Source organism: Papaver somniferum, chromosome 8, assembly GCF_003573695.1.
Source record: "Papaver somniferum cultivar HN1 chromosome 8, ASM357369v1, whole genome shotgun sequence".
In the NCBI taxonomy this organism is placed as follows: Eukaryota; Viridiplantae; Streptophyta; class Magnoliopsida; order Ranunculales; family Papaveraceae; genus Papaver; species Papaver somniferum.
In genome coordinates, this window is record NC_039365.1 from 129,330,392 (window position 1) to 129,352,740 (window position 22,349).

The 22,349-nt window shown below is 36.4% G+C and overlaps 1 protein-coding gene across 1 annotated transcript; it reads right to left on the bottom strand.

Annotated features, from left to right (window-relative positions):
- Positions 1-7,718: 7,718 nt before the first annotated feature.
- On the bottom strand, positions 7,719-11,843 carry LOC113306034. Its single transcript, XM_026555021.1, has 11 exons — positions 11,459-11,843; positions 11,233-11,349; positions 10,813-10,965; positions 10,373-10,461; positions 10,006-10,094; positions 9,782-9,890; positions 9,612-9,696; positions 9,426-9,501; positions 9,227-9,341; positions 8,561-9,093; positions 7,719-7,949 (listed from the first exon to the last, which is right to left on the bottom strand). The coding sequence occupies exons 1-8, from the start codon at positions 11,742-11,744 to the stop codon at positions 9,476-9,478; spliced, it is 954 nt and encodes a 317-aa protein (XP_026410806.1). The 5' UTR covers positions 11,745-11,843; the 3' UTR covers positions 7,719-7,949; positions 8,561-9,093; positions 9,227-9,341; positions 9,426-9,475.
- Positions 11,844-22,349: the final 10,506 nt, after the last annotated feature.

A 22,349-nucleotide genomic window follows, 5' to 3' on the forward strand; every position in this document is an offset into this window, starting at 1 on the left:
ATTGCGGTTTATCTTTTGTTTTCGATTGATTTGATTGACTAACGGTGGTTGAACTTTGATTGCACCTGGTTTGTTTATGCTTGAGAATCTTCTCTTCTGATATAAGATTCACTCAAACTAGATCGAAGTTTTGACATGGATCTTTAGACTGTTTGTAGATCTAAAGACGTCTTGCGATAATCCGTTGTTAACAGACTCTGTTCTGTGCGTGATTGATCACAAGAGATTCAAGTTGATTGTGTGCAGGTGTTATTGAAGAAGTAAGAAGATTTGAAGACAAAGAAGAATTGAAGATTTCTGATTTGGGGTTCATAATATTTGGTGTGCACAATACTTGTTTCGGTATAGAGGATCCAACTATGTCGGTTTATCCTTGTGGTATATTAGATTGATTAGTAGTGTAGATCGGCATCAATACAATTCTTTGTGATTAAAAGTATTGATTGCAAAATCTTAACAATTACTTTGGTAGTTAATCATAAGATAAATCTAAGAACCTCACGAAGGAGTTTGTTGAGATAAACAGAAGAGCCTTTGTCGAACTCACATCACTTGGTTGAAGAGAGTTGCTACCAAACATATTTGTTGTTCCTTTATTGTTTGGAATACGAACCAATGGAATTGTTCCAAGTACGTGACTTATTCATAAGTTGGAGGCGTGGGAATACAGACGGAACTAGGTGAACTATAGGTTTAGTTGCTTGGTCTCAACTATACGAAGTTGGTTTGATTTTGTATAGCGGCTTAATCCTGAGAATATTCAATTCTGGACAAGGTCCCGGGATTTTTCTGCATTTGCCGATTCCTCGTTAACAAAATCTTGCTGTGTCTTTTACTTTTCTATTTCCGCAATTATAATTGTTTTTATTATAAATAGAAGTAAAATACACAAACGTTAATTCCTATTTACTTGATAAGTAATCCTATTGTGTTTGGTTAAGTCCGAACCTTTTATCAAGTAAATATACTGTTGTATTGTCTCGATCTCATATCCATATACGATCACACGAAGTGTGAACCAATTAGTTGTATTGTCTCGACTCAGTTCATAGACAATCACTTTCGGAGAAAGGACTTATAGGTATGAAAAGTTTTATATTGAGGTATATTTGGGTACCCTCGTCTTTTCACTGGTGAAGAAGATTTTGATGATACCAAACGGCAATCTAAAAGAATGAGAAACTCTATTCTCAACCAAGAACCCTCTATGAATCCTTATAACATTCATGTTAACCCACCAAGTAATATGGAGAATAACACAATTTCCAATGTTACTATCGTCACAGCACAAGGAATGGTCTATAACAACCCGTTAGCAACGCAATCTGAAGCGACAAATGATTACCATGGAGAAATTGCTCAGGTATACCACCAAACTAAAATTTTGTTTTCATAATTAATATTGCTTGTACTTTAAGTTTTACTGCATATCATTATACTGTCTCGTATTCTAGTTATTTAGTCATGAAGATTATTGCATGGAATTGCAATGGCTATGCTGCCAAGAATACTAGAAACTACCTTGCCGATCTTAATAAGATGCTCAGACCAGATATTATTTTCCTCCAGGAAACCAAAATAGACTCAAACAAGATCCCAAACCTTGTTATACCTTTGAACTTTCCTAATTCTTTCTTTGTGTCATCCATTCATTGGTAGAGCTAGGGGAATTTTCTTACTCTAGAAAGATGGGTTTGAATTAGACATCATTTATAGTGATAAAAACATGATTCACTGCATTCCTTGTTTGTAGTGATCCAGCTAAACCAAAATGCTTGTTGTCTTGTGTTTATGGTTCACCTTACCCACAAGAAAAGACCCATTAATGGAACTTCATTAGGGATCTGTGAAACTTATAACATTTCAGCCTCATGGATTCTTATAGGAGATCTCAACCTTACTCTTCATAGTGAATAGAGAATCAATAATGGTTCTAACCCTACTTCTAATGTCAGTACAGTGGCTAATAATGTCCATGATACTGGTCTATCTGATCTAAGGATTCATGGAAATCCCTTTACTTGGACAAGAAACAAACATAGAACAGGTAAAATTAAGACTAGGTTAGATAGAGATCTTATAAACTCTGAATGGTTAATATGCTTTCCTGACTCTTGTCTTAAACATCTCCCGTTCCTAGGATATGAACAGTGTCCCATAATTTTTGATATATCCCCTAATGATGTTGTTAATTCCTGATACTGTAAATTCTTTAAATGGTGGTTGAGAGATAATTCTTGTATGTCACAAATTAATAATGCTTGGGCCAAGCATTTTAATGGATATGCAGCTAATTCTCTGGAGAAAAAGTTATCAGAAACAAGAAAAACTTTATCTTTCTGGATAAAACTACATTTGGAAACATATAGGAAACTTTAAAGTCATTACAAGAGCAGCTAAATACTCTCCAACAGTCTGATGTTAATTCAGTTAACACAGACAAAGTGAAATAAGTTGAGAAGGAAATAGAGGAGTGGCACACAAGGGAAGAAGAGTTTTATAGAAAAAAGGCTAGAGATATTCTCTTTCATGGAGCTGATCAAAACACAAGATATTTTCACCTTCAGGCTAACAAAAGAAGAGGTAGAAACAGAATTGAGTCCCTTCCAAAATCAAATGGTAGTTGGTGTAATGGAAGAACTAATCTGGAAACCCTCTTAAACAATTATTTTCAAGAAATCATGTCCACAACTGAACCATCTAATGATACTGAACTTTTGAGTCTACTACCAGCATGCATATCTGACGAAGTTAATGTTGCTCTAGTGAAGATACCATATGAAGTTGAGATTGTTCAAGCTCTAAAAAACATGAAGTCATGGTCAGCACCGGGTCCGGATGGCTTTCCCCGGGCTTCTTTCAAACTCAATGGCCAGTTGTAAAGTATGATGTTATAAAGATGATTCAAATCTTCTTTGCGTCAGGAAGAATATTAAAAAAAAAATGAACAAGACGAACCTGTGCTTAATACCAAAGACAAACCTGCCTCACACTCCTGGAGAATATCGGCCAATTGCTTTATGAAATTCCACTTACAAGCTCATCACGAAGATCATGGCAACTAGGATAAAGCATCATCTAGAAAAAATCATATCTCTTATGAAGGCGGCATATGTTCCAGGACGACAAATTGGCGACAACATAACTCTTGCGCAATAACTAATACACTGCATGAAGAGGAAAAAAACTAAAAAAGGCTTCATGGCTTTGAAACTTGATACAAGTAAAGTCTTTGATCATGTGGAATGGGCCTTTCTTAATAATGTGATGGAGAAACTGGGTTTTTGTGGAAAATGGAGTCAACTGGTGCAAGAATGTATCAGCACAACAGAGATATAAATCCTTTTAAATGGCTCACCGTGCAAGTCTTTCAAACCATCAAGGGGGATTCGTCAAGGAGACCCATTGTCACTGAAAAACGGAGGTATAACAACCACACCCAATATTTCGTTCGCCAATCTGTATGGACTAAACTCTAATATAATTCCGAGAGAACCAACTTCAAGGAAAGCTCTATGAATGAACATATTAAAGAGTTTTATCTATATTTCTCAATGCAATCAGCAAATCTAACAGATAGAAATCCGTGAGCCTGATTGATATGAGAAATAACTTGGACGGTACCAAAGACCAATGCCCAAGTGTCAATCAGATTATATCCAACAAACAAGATCGTATTTATCAACTGATTGAACTACGCACAACCTGTGATATTTCAATTATATAAAATATAATGCGGAAAAGAAATAACTTTGATACCAGAAATTTTCACTAGCCTACTACAAGTTAACTTCAGACTGGAATGTAGTTGAGCCCTAACCAAGTCTCACAAGTATAGTCGCGCTCCTTACGCCTCTAGAACCATGTCGGATTCTGCGCACTTGATTCCCTTAGCTGATCTCACCCACGACTAAGAGTTGCTACGACCCAAATTCGAAGACTTATAAACAAATCTGTCTCCCATAGATAAGTCTATTGTGATAGGTAAATCTGTCTTCCACAGAAGTACCTACGAAGTTTTGTTCCGTATTATGAAAAATCAGGGTGAACAGAAACCAATTGATAATCCGGTCTTATACTCCCGAAGAGTAGCCTAGAAATATCAATCACCTCACAATAACTTAACTATATGGTGGTAGAAGAAGCTGTTGTAGAACCACAAAGTCTAAGCCGGAGAACTTTGTGATTACTTTTTATATCTTACCTATCGGAGATAAATCTCGAGCAAATCTTAGAGAAGATAGTACTCAACACGATAAAACAAGTAAGATCATAATACGCAACTACAGAGAAAATAGTTGGATCTGGATTCACGAATCCCAAATGAAGTCTTCAAGTCATTCACCTAATATGGTTTTGGAAAAACCTAGGTTAAAGGAGAATCGACTCTAGTTCGCAATTAGGACACAAGAAAGTGTCAGGATTAGCTTTTCCAGTTGCTAGAGTTCTCCCCTATATATACTTTCAAATCAGGGTTTGCTTTCAAACAAAGCTAAGATATCTTAGTAACAAAGCATTCAATATTCATCGTTAGATGAAATCCTGATTAAAGATTCAAGCTAAGTATGCTTAGGAATTAATAAATTAATCTCCACCTTTATATGATCTTAGCTTGTTAAATATACCTTCATTTAGATTTGGGTAACCGTACCTAAACGTGTATATTGAGTTGGCTCAATAACAGTTAACCGAAGTTAACCATAAGCACACTTTTGTCTTAGCCATATTAATCTAACACTTCTAGATCAAACATGATGATCAATCAAACATGAAAGATAATCAAATCAATTTTTCACTATCTCATAGAAATATATATGAACAAATTGAAACAAAATCAGATTGATTCGTAATCGTACAAAGTACTTGTACAAGAATCAATTCATGAACATTAAGCCATGGTTTGCAAAGATTGTTCCTTAATTCATAAATATTTAAGTTCATGAGTATGAGAATCATACTTAACGATTTTAAAACTTAACCATTGTGTTTACCAAACAGGTACGCAAACAAAAGCTCCGGACCTTGGCCTTCTCCAGCCATTCGCATACAGTTACGCGACCAGCTGTCCCGGACCCAACTCAGGTGAAACCGTTCGCATACTAGGTACGCAAACAAGGTTCCCAGATATTTATAGATAAAACGTTTCGCATACTAGGTACGCAAACAAGGTTCCCAGACCTGAATCATAACAAAACAGTTTGCATACTAGGTACGGGTATTGTGTTGTATCCAGACATGGTTAATTGTTCTAAACCCCATTTCAATCACCGAAACATCCTTAGAAGATGACAATAGATGTCTCACAAAAACTATTAGCTTCAAGTAATTTTCAACTGATTGAATGATAAATACGAAACTTTCCAAGTCGACATCAAATGATTGTCTCACACAAATCATGTAAGATGTTTCAACTTTCAAAGCAATTTTCACATGATCATCTTTTGACTCAATATTAAGTTTCCAACAAATAAATTGTCTCCAAGTAAACCCGTCAAGAATATGATGAACATAGATAAAGCAAAAATCTTTCAACTCATATTTCGAGAAATAGATAAGCGAGATAAACTCAGCTCGAAATCTTCAAATCTGTATAATATCGAAGTCTATATATCTATACGACTTAGTCTCATTAGGAAATAAAATAGTATAGACTTCTGATTGATAGATAAGTTTTAGTCTCCATATAACTTTTGTTGATGAAGTTCCTCCAAGCTCTCCTCAGTAGATCTTTGTCTTCAATCGATGAACGCCGTGAAGTCTAAAGCTCAACTACACATTTTATCCTAATCCGAGACATAGCTATAGGTAGTCTAGAAATCAAGTATATAGTTTTGATCAACTAAAATTGACAAACAAGCTTGAGATAGAAACGCTTGCGAGTTCGACCAAGCAGTGCTCTAACAGTCACCATATTTATTCCTGCTTACAATGGAAGTTCTTACAAGAGCTCTAGCAAAGGCAGAACAAGAAAAGAAAATCTAAGGCATCAAAATATCTAAGAATGCAACAAAAGTCACTCACATTTTATTTGCAGGCGACTGCTTATTGTTTCGAAAGCGGATATTCATAATGCAAATAATTTGCTTAATATCATCAACAAATTCAGTGCAATCTCGAGGCAACAAATCAACTTCCAAAAATCTGCAGTCTTCTTCTTGAAACACATACATTCGCGTCACTGCAAAATAATATTAAGAAGACTCAGAATGAAGAAAATGTCGCTTGAAGAAAGATATTTGGCTATACCTCTTTTTCTAAATAGGAAAAAAAACCTCTTCATGTCCTAGCTTAGTGGATCTAGACTGACAAGGTGGAGTGGCAAGTTCATCAACCAAGTTGGTCGGTCTGTGATGGTTGAAAATGTCCTCAACACAATGGCTTCTCCTCAAATGAGTGTCTTCAAAATCCCGAAGACAATTCTTAAGGAGAAGGAAAAAGTTCAGCGTAAGTACTAGTGTTGGTAAAGATGGCAAAGGCGTATGTTTACTTTCTAGGCCTAGCGTTGGTAAAGATAAATGCCATGGAGGTATGAGTTTCCGAGACCTCTCTTGTTTCAATCAAGCTATGTTAGCTAAAACAGCTTGGAGATTATGTAAACGACAGGATCAACTTTGGGCAAAGCACTAAAGAAATGTTACCACCAAAACAATAATGCCTTGCACGCAAAGAAAAAGAAAAATTCCACTTGGGCCTGGCAAAGCATCTCCAACATGATGCCTTTTATTAGAGAATTCAGTTTCCGGGTTATCGAGAATGGCAATAAAGTTCATATGTGGTCAGATAAATGGATTCCGTGTAAGTTTACACCTCTTATCCCTGCAGTCTCATCTGAAGAAGCAAGCAACTATATCCTAGTCTCAGACTTGATTGACCAAGACACTAAGGCATGGAAAGTTCAGTTGGTTCAACAATTTTTTACACAAGATGATGCAGAAATCATTCTACAGATTCATATCCCATTCACAAATGAAGATAGACTGGTGTGGACTCTCACAAGAACTGGCCAGTTCTCTGTAAAATCAGCTTACAGGAAACTATTGGATATTAAGCATAATAATACTCCAGTACAATGAGGTAACAGCTAGATTTTGAAAGGTTCTATGGAATTTAGATACACTTCCTAAGGTTGAGCATTTCCTATGGAAGTGCATCTGAGATATCATTCCCTCCAATGACAGACTAGCCAGAGTCTTTAATATGGAGGAGACATTTGTAATATGTGTCATCAAGCTGTGGAAACAACAAGCCATATTCTGTTCGAGTGTTCTTTCTCAAGAGCAATTTGGTTGACAGTCCCTGGTGCAAGCCAAAGTATCCATCGAGCTGGTAAAAACGTGGAGGAGTGGATAAAGAGCTGGTTCACAAATACAACATCCAACCTAGTAGATGACTGGATTGTAAGGATGGCAAATACTGCATGGGAGATATGGAAAGCGCACTTTGACCGTGTCTTTCAGGAAATCAGGTCAAACCCAGTGGGTGTTATAAAACGTATTCAGTTTCTAAACGATTGCACGGGAAAGAAAACGAAGATGAGAGTTAACACTGAATCTGTTTCAGTTCGAGGAAATATGAGACCTATGTCTCACTGGATACCTCCACCAACACCTTCTCTCTCTTTTTGTTGTGATGCTTCCTATAAAAAGCTTAATAACGTTCATCATACAGGAATAGGCCTATGAATCCGTAATTTTGCAGGTACTTATGAACCCGGAAAATGCATCTATGCAGACAGATCCACCACCTTTTGCAGAAAAAGCAATTCTGGAGGATAATCTATCTGTAACTCAATCTATTCAGTAACGAAAATTTCTGTTAGTATCGAAAAAAAAATTCTTATACTAAAGATACCGCACTAATCCTATTCATCCCATTTCCATCTCCTTCCAACCTGTTCAAGAACTTGCCCACGTGCCTGATTACGCCTTGCTTCATCTTCAACCCAACACCTGCACAAGGTTCTTTCACTGGTAAGGATCATTCGATAAAAGAGAAAACCCACTATTTGTACACGTCATACCTACTATTTTGGGTTCAAATACCTACAATAAAATACCCACTATTTTGGATTCAAATATACCTTTTAATGAAATCAGAAAACCCCCTAACAAGCAGAAGACATGATATGCTATTCATCATAAAAGTTAGATGAATGAAACCTTTCAGTCAAACTACATCAGAACACACTGTTCTGTGATACAGAATGTTTTTACTTTCACTACATAGCTCTAAACTGTTAAAGATGCACAGCAATATTGATAAGAAAGAGTAAAAGTGCTGGTGTAATAAAGTGAGCAAGACCTCAAAAATAAAATTGGTGGTGTAAGCAGAAAAATCTGAAATGGCAGCCACCTTCTCAAGTTTCAAACTACAGCAGAACTACACCATATGGGCAGTATATAGATTGCTTTTCTTCATATTGTAATATGTCTGACCGGATGAAAATGATTGTGCTATCAATTGACGAAAAAAAAAAGTCTGATGATGAGGACAAACTTACTAGTTGACCAAGTGGAAGTAAACTTCAAAATAAGAAGGAAAAGTGAAAAGTTAGACTTACCTAAGAATTCGGAGTGCTTCTATCTCAGCCTCTAGTATTGACTTGACCTCAATTATTTCTTCTTGCTTAGCCTTTAAATCAATGGACACTATCTCTAAATCTTTCTGCTCAGCCAAAAAATTAGTTTTCTCAGACTCTAGCCTCTCTGACATTTCACTGACTTCTTCCTTGAGGCAAAGAAGTAACTGCCTCTGACAGTCGAGAGCTGCTTTCTCTTCAAAAATATTCGCCCTGAAACTTGTCTTGAAGATTCTTCTGCTGCTCCAGGTTAAGAAGTGCTGTTTGAAAGTGTTTCTCTGCTTCTATAGCACAGGCTTTCACTTTGTTCATCTTCACATCCCAAAAGCTTTGTATATCTCCTCTCATTAGCAAGTCAGACCTGATTACTTCCATCTCCACTTTTCGCGATAACTCTTCAGCTTCCATACTGGATAGCAAAGTAATAATTGCAGAGGTCATCCTACCACTAGTTAATGCAACAGCTGCTTGGGCTATCGTTGCAGGTTTATCTGGTTGAAATCGCCGACTCTGCCCTGTAGAACAATATGCAAAGATGAATGAAATAACTGTACCTCATCATTGAGCCAGGAAAATACTCATTTTAGACAAGTAACATGTACAACAAACATGTGTATCTATGAGTTTTGTGTATGGAGAGAAACATACCAAAAACTTTTCTCAGCACACTGTTGTCGCCAGCTTCCAAGTCCATGAAAAGAGCCACTGATGCATCATCACCGATTGCCTTCACATCCATTAAATTAACTTTCTTCCTAGACATCTGGACTGCAGATAAGTCAGGCTTTAAGAGCTATGAAGGACTATGCACATGAGAAGTCAGACGAGTAACAATTAGTTATGGTACCTTTTCTTCTATCCCACGTATCGATGAATAATCCAGTTGTGCTTTCCAGTTCAAGAGATCAAACCGAGAAATAAAACTGCAGCATAAGGAAATGGTTTACCAATCACAGAATCAGGATATGTAGTTACCAAAACAATGAAAATGTAAGGTAAGATCAGATCTCAATGGGAGCATAACTTGAGGTACCTTTCAGGAAGATAATTAACAGTTTCGTTCTGAATACTGGACTTGATTGATAGCTTGCTTCGTACAAGGCCAGCCTCCGCGAGGGCTTTTTTATTTAAACACACAGGCAGCATAATTTGAATTAACCATATTTTATTGAAGCATAAAACAGTAGAATACAAGGTCTACACCTCACGTTGCACGGACCAAAAGTCCGGATCTTCAGGACTCATATCATCAAAAGCTTCAACCACTGACCCAGCAAGTAACATGGAAGGTGAGATCCTGTTCTTTGGGTTCCTAAACACACACGGGGAATGTTACTAACTCTTGATATATATATATATACAATATCCTTAAATTATCTACAGGTTAATACAGTGAGCCATAAGAGCATACATTCATTATTTATTACCTTTCCAACACTGAATTTGCTTTGACTAACCATCTTGCATATTCCCTTCTGGTACAAAGCTCATGAGCTTTGATATCATCTTCAACGATCTGCATACCTTACATCCAATTCAGAAACCAAGCTTAGACCTGGACCTAAAGTATCATTCGTTTTATATAGATTGAACACAAACATACTTGTTATTAGTATCTAGTTATTAAAATGGATGAACTGTTTTTAGGTATCTTGATGCACGCCTTTCTAAGCATGTTTTCACCATTTTAGCTTGGCACCATCTCTAAAATGTTTCTCAAGAGCACAATGAGAATCATAGTTAACACAGCACGCCATGCATTGTTGGTACAAAAATTAGTTCACGATAACAAACCTTTAGTTTCTTCAAGAGCAGAATAGCTTCCTGTTGGGTGGAATCCACAGCAGCTGGAATAACTACTCGATGGAGCTTTTTAATTGAAGCTGAAGATGAAGAAATCCGACACCAGTTAGGAAATTTTATAATGACATGAAGCACATCAAGAATATGAAGCAGTATAAGATGTTGGCTTAAGGTCACAATATGAATGTATGAACAACATAAGTTCGCCTTTTGCGACAAGCAGGCTTACCGTGAGAGGGAAAAAAATAAAAAATTAGGGGCATATCGTTGAACAGAACTAAGCCAAAGCTGGCCATTTTCCACAACTCCTAATCAAGTTTCTAAAGTGATCTAGTCATGAACCACCAATATGATGAACCAGAAAACAGCTTGTATTGTAAAAACAGCAATGTGAAAATAACACAGCAGTTAAAAGCTCTACAATGAAGTACCTGGCACATGATCATTTGCTATATCAGCTACATTCTCTAAACTTGAGTCTTTAACCATAGGCTCCACGTTAGACACATTGGAGTCAGCAACTTCGTGTAGACTGGTGGACTGAGATACCCTTTGCAGTGGAGAACTAAACTGAACCCTAAAACCTGAAAAGGAAGAAACTGAAAGTTCAAGAGCACCGTCGAATTTCGAGGGTTCCAACAAATATCTTCTATTTTTCTTGCTCCAAAGAGGGGAAAAAACCAACAACAGCTGACACCAAAACCCACAATTCAGTTTCTTTATTGTAATCAAATATCAAGGCTTAAGTGTTTGATCCTTTATTCCCCAGTATTGAAAATAAACATCATTTCAGTAATCAATAATAAGGTTCTCTCGAGACATTATAATAAATTCCTAATTGAATTGAGCACCCGGTAACGTAAGAGAATCTTTGAAGTACCTTTTTTTTGAAAATGAGAAATAAGAAACGGTAGCAAGCAGAATTGCAACAGAAGCTCCAAGACCCACTAAGAGAAAGCTCGGGAAACCTGCACAAAATAGTAAACCCATCTCAGAATCGAATTTTTTCTGAACCCCTGAGAGTAAAATAATCAGATGCTTCAAGAACAAACTAAAATAAAGTAAAAACAATACTACCTTTCTTCTTTTTGTCTCCATTTTCATTAGTATCAGTTTCAATAATTGCCCAACCACCAAAACCATCATTTGCATTTCTTTCAGAAGGCAACCAAGAAGCTTCAAGCTTTGTTTCACTAACTGATGCATATAAACATAACTTACGATGTTTGGAGATTCCGAAATTGATAAGTGGATTCGAAGAATAAAAAATTGAGGAAACTTCACAAGTACGAAGCAAATCATAGCGATAGTTTCGATGAATAAGGAGAAAGGGTGATGATGAAGATTGTAGACAAGAACTCATTTCTGTAATCTTGATTCGGAATTCTATTTTTCACAATAAACTAGGTTTCCATTTTCTAGGTTGTGTGAAGGGAGAGGGAGAGAGAGAGAGTGAGGCACAACTCCAGTGAAAAGAAGGAAACCTCTTTTGAGGCATAATGAATTTTTTTTATGGCATCCTAAATGATGATGCCATCTAGGATATCTTTACAAGGTGTGTTTATCCATATCAAAATTAGGGATTTTTAACAAACTGCCACACTTGCAAATCCCGATTCAAGAAAATGCCACCGTTTTTTTTTCAGAGTTTATTAAATGCCATAACCGTTAGTTTTTCCGTCAGGACCCACACACTCGGTCTTTTTCGCTGACTCGGTCAAAAGAATCTGTCGCGATTTACATATTTACCCTTGAAAACCCTATTATACTAGAATTGGTGATTGTTGTTATTTGTTGATCTCGGTGATGAATGAGAAGAAACAGTAGAGAAACGGGTTTGTGATGTTCTTGAGAGAAGACAATGGAGAATTTCAGGGGGAAGTGGAACTTGAGTATGAGTGGGTTCTCGAAATCAGATGGGTTCAGAGATGAAGAACAAGGGTTTGAAGAGCTTGTAAAGAATAGAACATGGGTTTGTGTTGGAATCGTTGTTAGAGAGAAAGAATGATGATGGTTGCTGATGGAATTTACATAAGAATAGGGTTTGATTGGGTTTTGCTGTGAAGTTGTCGTCGCACCGAGGAGAAGAAGAGGAATTGGAGATGAGGTTCATGAACTGCAGGAGATCGAGCTCAAGGTATTGCTGTTTTATTGAGGGAAATGGATCTGAGAAATTGCAGTTATGAAGCTACATGAATGGGTGTTGCAGAGTGTGTATACAATAGATGAATGTTAGGACAGAGATTTAAAGCTACAGTTTACGGAGAAACTGAATTGGTTGCTGCTCAAATGGTCAAGAACAAATTGAAAGGGGTTCTGAGTTCTGGTACGAATTAGGAGATGGGTTTGCTCGAATTGCAATCTGATGCCAACAAAGATGGTGGAGCAGATCGGAGAGATGATTCTGGTGGCCTTGAATTGTTAAGAACTGTTTGAGTTGTGTTGGCTGAGTTGAATCTGTAATTGATTGAATTAGTGCAAAATCTGTAATTGATTTAATCATCTTACGACTCATTGATCAATGGAGGAGATGAACAAATATTAAGAGTCGTCTTTGATGAATTAGGGTCGATGGGTTTGTGCTAAATTGAAAGTTTGGATAAATTAAGCACCAAGAGAACATGGAATGGTGCTACTGCTTCCGTTGTTTTTGATGATGAATAATGCAAGACTAAGCTATTATTGTGTGTCTGAGAAGGTTTATGAGTATGGGTGTGTATGGAATTCGAAGTTGCAGGTCCAAAGAGAAATCATACTACAGGTAAATGTGCTAGCTTCCAATTACAAGTTTCACACATAACATGTTTGACGAAAGGCCTAAGAGAACGAATTACCCACTGGATTATCAATGGCAGTAATTATGACGTTAATTCAGGAATTCTTTGCAAGATTTGTGGCTCCAATTAAGTTATTCTTCTTACCATGTATTTGTATATATTACTTAGAATAGTTAGCAAAATAGTCAATGGCATTAGCTGTATATTTTGTTGCCTAATTTAGGCTGTACATTATTCTCATTTAAAGACGATGATATCAATAGAGAAGGCATTCAGCCATTTCGCGTACATGATTGTTATGGATTTGCTGCTGTGGTTGTAGATGACAGTGATGGTTTTATGATCTCAATGGAATGTAGCCACCGGTGGTGATGGTTTTTGGATTCTCGGCTTTTGTTTCGAGGGAACAAATGTCATTTACTAAGCTGGATAACTGCCACCTATGCACTAATGAATGTTAACTGTTCTTTTGAAAAAAACGGGATGGAAAAGGTCAAATGTATGGCATTTAATAAACTCTGAAAAAAACGGTGGCATTTTCTTAAACTTCAAATTGGAAGTGTGGCACTTTATAAAAATCCCCCCAAAATTATTAGGTTACTCTTTGACTAAACTAAAACTAAATCAGTCAGCACTTCTTCTTCGTTCTTGCAGCCAAACTCCTTCCATAAACCGATTAATCGTTTGATTTTTCTTACTATGTTTGATCGATAAAATAGGATTTTTCGGATAAATTTAGGGTTTTCAAAAGTGGGTTCGACCCAAAATGTTGCGACAAAAAGAGATAAACCTAGTTTTGTTCTTTATTTTTTGTTCTATGGAAGAACAGTTCTTCCAAAAATTAGTTTTCCATTTTGAGCCGAACTCAGACGATAGTAAGTTCGTCTCATTCGACTTCCCTTTATTTTCGGTCGAACTTGGTTCTTCTAGTTCAATGAAGTTTTGTAGTTTAATGAATTTCGGCCCAAATAACAAACCTTTAACTTTCCAAAATTCGGCTAATAATTTGGATCTACACTTAAAAGCCGAATTTATGGCTTAGGTAAAAACTGAAGTTACACCACAATGTTCGGCTGACATAATGTGAGCCGAACAATACACTGTAACTCGAGAAAAGAAAAGAAAAAAACAATAGGTTCGGCTATCCACTGAAAGAGATCGAACAAGCCAAACCAAATGTATTTTTTAATACTATATTGTTCGGCTTAAAATATATTGGTCGAAACGTTCTTCCCGCACAAAGTTCGGCTCTTATATTACAGCGGAACCAAGTATTGAAAATCGGAAGAAGTTTAGAAAAATTCAGTTTTCTGGAGATAAAAAAGAGAGATTAGACGTCGTATGCGGGTATACTTGTGTATTATTAGCAGAAGGTTCTTCATTAATGATTCATCCATTTCGAAACACAAAAATCCTCTAAATCTCAAGAACCCTAGTTTTTTTTTTCACTTCTTCTTCCTCTCTTAAAAACCGCACTCTCTCACTCAAAAATCAGATTTTTTTCAACTAATATAGCATTGATTAACAACTTAACTTAGTCAATCATTAACATCATTAATCAATCATTATTTTTAAAATTAATCATAATCATTAATACCAATTAAATAAAGGTAGTTATGCCATTATCAAAAAGGGTAGATAAGGGGTGATGATATTTTTTATTTAGTGACCTTATTTCGGCATTATTCAGTATGCCTCAAAAAAATTCAATATGCCTCAAAATAGGTTTCAAAAGAAGTGAGAACTTGATTTTGTCGTCTCTTCTCTGGTCAAGCTCGTTCTAAAGTATGTCGAGCTCCAGCCCACTCGGATACATATATTTGAAGGAATATGAAGCACCAACAAGAACACCTATTTTCTCACGATTGGTTGATTGCTGAGAACGAGGGCTATGGAGTGAGAGTTTTCATTCAACAAATGAGTCTCACTGGATTTGATCAAATTAGGTGTAATTATGGAGCGAGAACACTCTCTCATAAACCATTTGGGGTTAGCCCAGTTGGCCAGGAGTCTGACTCTCAAGTAGAAGGTCAGCGGTTCGAGTCTCCGCTCAAACATTGGAGATCTCGTGTAATTATTACTAACTTACTGTGGGGAAAGGGGCCGAGTTTTCTCAGGGGGAGTAAGCCGGTGGCTACGCTGCCAGTGGGAGGACGGGCCTATGCCTAGTTTCAAAAAAAAAAAAACTCACTCATTCCTCAATAATCATTTATATCAAAAAAAAGAAATAAATAAATAAATTATATACTCATTGGATCGAAAGAGTGGGAGACAATGGATATTAAGCGGCAACCGCATGGAGAAAAGCACCATGAGCGGTTGAAGATTTGCCTCTTAAGCGTTTTTTTTAGCATTTATATTTATTTAAAACAATAAAAAAACGGGTCTCGCACTAATTTTATTAAGAACATGCAATTGGGGATATGAATTAATATTCTCATCCAATAGTTCCTGCTAAGGAGTGTTTTTAGGGGGGAATACAAAGATACCCTTTGGTTAATTAAAAACTTAAGTAAATGACTATGATGCCCTTCCATCTAAACAAAAACTTAAATCTAAAAACAAAAATCATATCCTCCTTCTCTTTTTCTTCCTCTGCCGGCATGGTAAGTTAGGTTTTAGAAGAAAAAAAAAATTTCATCGTTCATTCATATTTAACACGATTTCATCGTCTATTCTCTTCGTTGATTACCAGAATCTATAAACATGCCTCCACGAAATAAACCCAATCCACAATTAAAATCGAAAGCGCAACAAGTTCAAAAAGAGAGGTTAAATCGGATCGCTCTTGAAGAAGAAGAGCAATCGGACGATCAAACTCTCGTACAAATGGCTTATGTGAGAAGATACATGAATTTTAATCGTTGTATAAGTGTTTCAGTTGATTTATAGTGGTGGGTTTAGGTTAGAGTCGCAAACCCTACCTGGAAAAATCAGTTACAGTCAATTTCGGTATTGAAATTAGTATGTAAACGACATTGATTTTAATATGAATACCATGTATATATTATATCAAAAACCACCGGATACTGCATGTTCATTTCCGACATTGATTTTAGGTTGAATACCATGCTGGTATTGGTTTTCGACATTGTTTGTAAATTTAGCTTATATGCCGAAATTGCTCACTTAGTGTACAAAAAAGAGCCATAAAACTATTTAGGAATGTTAAGCATGCCGGCATTGTCGACATTTAATGTCGGCTGCTCTGCGAGCATTGGTTTGAAGTTTAGTTACTATGACGGCGTATATGTTATAGTATACAAAAAACTATGTAGGTTTTGTATGATAACCGGCGTGGTTTGTTTTTTTATTTCAATGCCGGAATTGACTTTTCAACATGCTCGACATTGTATATACAATGCCGGCATTGGTGCTTCAATGCCGGTATTGAGCAGATTATGCCTGCTACAGCTATGATTGTTGTTTGTTGTTTATTTTTTATATGTCTTCTGATGTAAGGCTAAATCTAAGGAAATTAAGAAAACGAAGAATAATGATGTTGGTGTTAAGAAAGGAAGGAGTAAAGATGTTTCTTTTTCCATTCACCTCCTCTCAAATGGAATACAAGCTTAAACGGATATCCATCCTTCCTCGTATGAGTCTTCTATACCCCTAGTAGTCTTTTTTGGATATACATAATCCTTTTTATTGTGGTTATTCTTCTTCTTGTATGACCCACTTCTCTCGCAAAACATCTCAAGCCGAGTATCTGAACCTTGAATTTTCCTCACCAGCACACACATATTCTTACAAACCGTGTTCAAAGCCCAGTTAATTGCATCTTGTTTACTTTTTATTCTCTACATAAGGACAAACACGGGAGATTATATGCAATCCCTAAGTAAAGTTCAAAACAAGTCAAAATACTACGTGAACTAACTTTTTGGTAACCTACTGAATAATTTATATAGTACTCTGATATCCCGACCCAGCGGTTTGCAGGTGTTGGCTCATCATATGTCATAATAATAGAAAAAAAAAAATAGTTGAAAAACACTATAAGCAAGCATAGAAAAAACAAATATGTTTATGCCGAACAATGGTTCCGTCATGTTCGAAATTCTTCCAACAGTGCCGACATATGAACGAAATGAACTGAAAACTATTGACAAATTTGAAACACATAGAACATTCACTACAAAACAACATCGATGACTGATGTGGCGGTGTGCTCAATAAATATAGGACAATGTCGGTACAATGTGTTGGCATGCTCGATAAATAAACAACAATATTGTCATTTAACTTTGGAAGTTATTGTTATCTGTATGTGTTTTAACGTCTTCCGGCATGGGTCATCACGATACATATATATAAATCGATTCCTAGCAATTTACACTACGAAATCGTTCAATGCATATGCACCGACTATTGTTCATAAAATTTGGGCTTTTTCTCCAAGCACATATAAACCGATTATAGATTTGAAAACATTCACATAAACAGATTCTATCAAAAATAACCAACAGAAACACGTCTATTTATTTCATACCAGAAACGGTCGATGTGAGCATGAATATCGACTGCATCTGGTTAGATGTCTTCAATCAGAAAACATATCCTGAATAATCGGTCGACATGGGGTCCGTTTCTTTAAGGAATCAATCTACGTGGACGTGAGCATAGATCGATTCTGGTTAAACCCAGAAAACCTTGATTTGAAATTTTTTAATTCCTGATTGAATGTATTAAAACCTAATCTAGAGGATTAGGTAGATGGAAAAGTACCTGATTCGAGCCGTATCTTCTTCTTATGTTGCGCTCAGATATTATTCCTCTTCCGTGACCGTTTTTTTCCTCGATTCTTTATTTCGAATCGCTTGAGCAATTCTTGGATCGCTCCCACTTGGATAAGTAACTCCACTGGCTTGTTTACATTTTGATGGCTTCAAAATTATATAGGAAAAGAAAAACGATTAAGCGTCTTTTGAATCGTTGATAATCCACGATGTTTTACTTTGAAAATGAAATAAAAAAGGAGAAAATGAAAAGAAGAATTGGTTGCTAATGGAGATGGAAATCAAATAGAAATGATATAGATTAGGTTTTAATGGAAAGCAATTCGGTAATTTCATCCAATTTAACCACCCCTTATCATCCATTTGGTTGGAAACAAAATTCGAATTGGCCTCAGATAAATAGGGTGGGCCTCAAACTAGCCAATTATAGCATCAAGCACCGTAAGTTCGCGAATGATTCGCGAATCATTCACGAATTTTTCCGTATCACGAATTTTACCGTCTTATTCGCGTACATTTGCAACTCCGAACCCAAGTCGCGTATTATGTGGCATTCCCGGATTATTCGCGAACCGTTCACGAATTTTACGTATCCCGAATGATACGTCCTCTTAATTCGCCATAAATTCTTTAGCTTTTACTTTTCAAAGATCCCATTTTTTGGGCTTTACTGCCTCCCGAGCATACACGACCGAATATTAGACGTGTTGTAATTTTTATGAAACAAAAACGACTGAAGAGATTTGAAGGGGAAGGTGAGAGAGTTCTCAAACTCACTAACCAAGCATCTAAACCACCATACGACGTCCTCTTGAATAACTAATGTTGTATATATTATTAATATCATCATATTAAGTTTATTTTTTCTTTAAATAACTCACACATATGCATAAAAATTGGTCTATGACCTTATAAATACAAATTATTTGTTATATATAGATACCGAATTTTCAGAACCGAACTCACATTTATAAATCGAATTATACATGTACGTATGCCGTTCCGAATTACTAACGAATCACGTCCCTTTGACCGAATTTTGGACCGAATCTGGATTTTACAAAACCGTATAATACTCGTACGTTTGACGTTCCGTACGTTTGCCGAATCCCGAATTGCTAACTAGGCCGTGAATGCTCACATCATACCATGTCAAATGTCAACGCTACATGCATCCTTAACAATTATCAACATGCATCCTTAACCAGAGAATTAAGGACCGTTGGAAACCATGATTGACGATCTCTACACCAAGGCCATTTAATCTCACAAAACTAAAACATTTAAATCATGTTCATATGGCTATTATATATCTACTGCTCTACAAAATGTACAAAAACAAAAACGTTGACTCACTGATGCCCGTGTAGTTAAGCTAAGTAAACGGAAAAGAGGAGGAAGGAAGCAGGTTGGGTAAAAAACATTAAAAAAAATGGAAAATGTCATGAGAGAGAAGCAGTCATACAAGCACAACCATGAAAACCAATACTCACAAAATAACAGTTCAACCATGAACAAACAAGTAACCTTCATTCACAAGACCTGTACTCAAATTTACTCAAAGAACAACAACAGAATCATTGTGAACCAACTGTCTCTAATAAGCTCAGAACAACAAAAATCTATAAGAGTTCAAATCCTAGAAAGTTGTCTTTCACAAAAGATTTCTAAAAAACCAAATTCTCTCTATTTTGATCCAACTCTAGAAGTAAAAGATCTACCTCTCTCCAATCTCTCTTATCCTAAGAGAATCAAAGTTAAATTCAAAACACCCAATCAGGCTCCTTTTTGCCCGCTTTCTTTGTTGAAGTTAATAGTTAAAACATTTTATTCTCCATCTCTCTTGTATCCTTTTGTTTCTGCTAAGTTGGAAGACTTGAAGTTGGGATCAAACTCTTGGGGCTTGCTTCACAACTCATATATCTGCATCTTTGATCAATGGGTTTTCTTTGTGCAAATCTATTTCATTTGGACTCATTTTCCCCTTAAGGTTTTTCAAAATGAATTTCTGTTAAATCTCTTTAATTTGAATGCTGATTTTTTTGTCCATCTCATAGATATTTGTCTTCACTTTCTTCGATCTTTCATCTTTGTAAAGAATTATATAAAAATGAATTTTTCTTCAATCTCTAATCTGTCTGTTGATCTTTTCTTGATTTCAGGCGTTGTTCTCTCACCGGATGTCACTTTTCACGGTGTTCCTTGCTTCCACACTCACCGGAACACTTTGGGATTTGACCTTGGGATATGGATTTGTTGTTGTCATTTTCAGTCTGCTCTCAGACCTACTTTTCTGTCCTACAGCTTTTCTATCTCCAGCATATCTCCACTAGCTCCTTTTCTTAAACAACGTGATACTGTCATTCCGAGGGTTTTTCTTAGTTTGACCCAACTACTTTCGTACAAAACAAAAGGCATTAAATACAACCATTGGCTTTTCAGTTTGAGCAGTGTTATTTCTGTTTCTCCTGCTTCTCTAGTCATCCGAAGTTTTGGCTTCAGTCTTTTCACGACATGCAGAAGACTAGCAGAGAACCTTAGTACTTGCTATCTCATCAGTCACGGGTTAAAAATTCAGATTTCCAAAATCCCATCAACACCCTCTCTCCACTTCCATCTCAAGCACCTTTCTGTGGAATTGCAAATCCCACAGGCATAAAGGGGAAAACCAAAGACATTTTCAAATGCTTATAAAACTAACCATTTGGTCTACACCTTGTACAAACAACTCATTCTGGAGAATTTCAATCATCTCTCCCTCTCCTGATATCTCTTCTAGAAGTGTAGATGAAACCACCAAAGCTTTACAAGCAAGCCAGTTCAAGATGACAATTGGTGTGCTGTGGGAAAGTTGCATAGTAATGTCTATGTGAATCATCAGGAAGCTCAAACGTATGCAAGAAAATACTGAAACTTAAAAAAGGAAGTTATTGTTTCACCTTTTCAAAAGAAGAAGAACTATTTTCACTTTCGGTTTCATCATGATGCTGATATTCTATCGGTTAACTATCCAAAACCATAGTTAATCCATGAATCCATATTGGAAATAATTCAAATACCATTTGAAGGGGTTCACAAAATCAAGGAGGAAGAGTTTGACAGAGTTCTTAGAAGTATCACCATGAAGAGATTCCTTAATGATTATATCACTTTCAGTGCTTTGGAAAGTATCACCACACCAGCTGGGAAAATGTTGTTTTTCAAAAACCCTTATGGTAGAGACTATTTCGAGAAAAATGTTGAAGTAATGGCTGATATCAAGATCGACCACATTCTCCCTTTTGGAACGGATTATATGGTTGAAGGAGTCAAAACTTGGATCGAATTTTCGTACTCTCTGCATCTTTTCAAGCTTTGTCAATACTGCAGAACTTTGGATCACTCGAAAAGCAGCTGCACACCTAAAAGAAGGGAAATACTGGCTGCAAAGATTGCGCTGAGTACTAGTAAACTCGTAAACCCTGCTTTCAACTTTCAAAGCTCCAAGATTAAGGAAAATTCTCAGGCTGAAGCTACTTCTTCAAATCAAACCTCTCACAACTTGGTGGTTTCTCCAATCCCATTTGCAATTCTGGACTCAGCTGCTTTGGAACAAGAACCTCCTGCTGATGCTTGTGCTCGTGTTACTGCTCAACCAAAGATGCCATCTCTGAGGATGTGTGATCCCAACACTCAGTCAGATAAATCTGGTAATATCACAACTCCTTATGTCCCAAGCTCGCCCCTTCACCGTGTTTCAGCAAACAATAAAGGGAAAATTAGGCGCAAGCCCAAAAAAAATAATATTCTCATTGTCAGGTCCACAATTAATTTTAGGTACTGTGACACCCATAATTATATGAAATTATTAAAAATGTATGCATGACGGATTATGCATCCGCATGATGGATTATGCATCAGAGGTATAATTGGCAACACAACTTGGATATAACATATCTAAAAATCCGCGCCTTGAAATTTTACAAATTTTATATCGTTGGAAATATTTTTAAGAGAGCTACGCTACGAGTACAAACAAGAATATAAAATTTTTGTTTTTCACGAAAAAATCGGAGGTGATCATCAATTTAGGCAAAATTTTCGAAAACTTGATACATAACCATTATGCATCCACCAAAAAAGATGCATAACACATTCTGCAGACGCATAACGAATTATGCAACAATTTTCTCCACTGCATAACAAATTATGCATTTGGATAACAAAGTTATGCATCTATAACAAGTTATGTAACCATTGTTTTGGTTCATTTTAGTGCGTACATAAAAAAATTGAAGCATAATGCAGTATGCATCCATATTTACGGATACATATCAGGTTATGCATCCATTTTCTCGATGCATAAAAGTTTGTGCAACAATTTCTAGATGCATAATGCATTATGCAGTCATATTATCGGATGCATAGCATGTTATGCATCCATTTTCACGACTGCATAACATGTTATGT

Coding starts and splice junctions, on each gene's coding strand:
- LOC113306034 (XM_026555021.1), bottom strand. CDS start 11,744: ATGAGTTCTTGTCTACAATCTTCATCATCACCCTTTCTCCTTATTCAT. Junction 10,095..10,372: donor TGCTCTTGAAGAAACTAAAG/GTTTGTTATCGT, acceptor TAAGGTATGCAG/ATCGTTGAAGATGATATCAA. Junction 9,697..9,781: donor TTTGGTCCGTGCAACGTGAG/GTGTAGACCTTG, acceptor TAAATAAAAAAG/CCCTCGCGGAGGCTGGCCTT.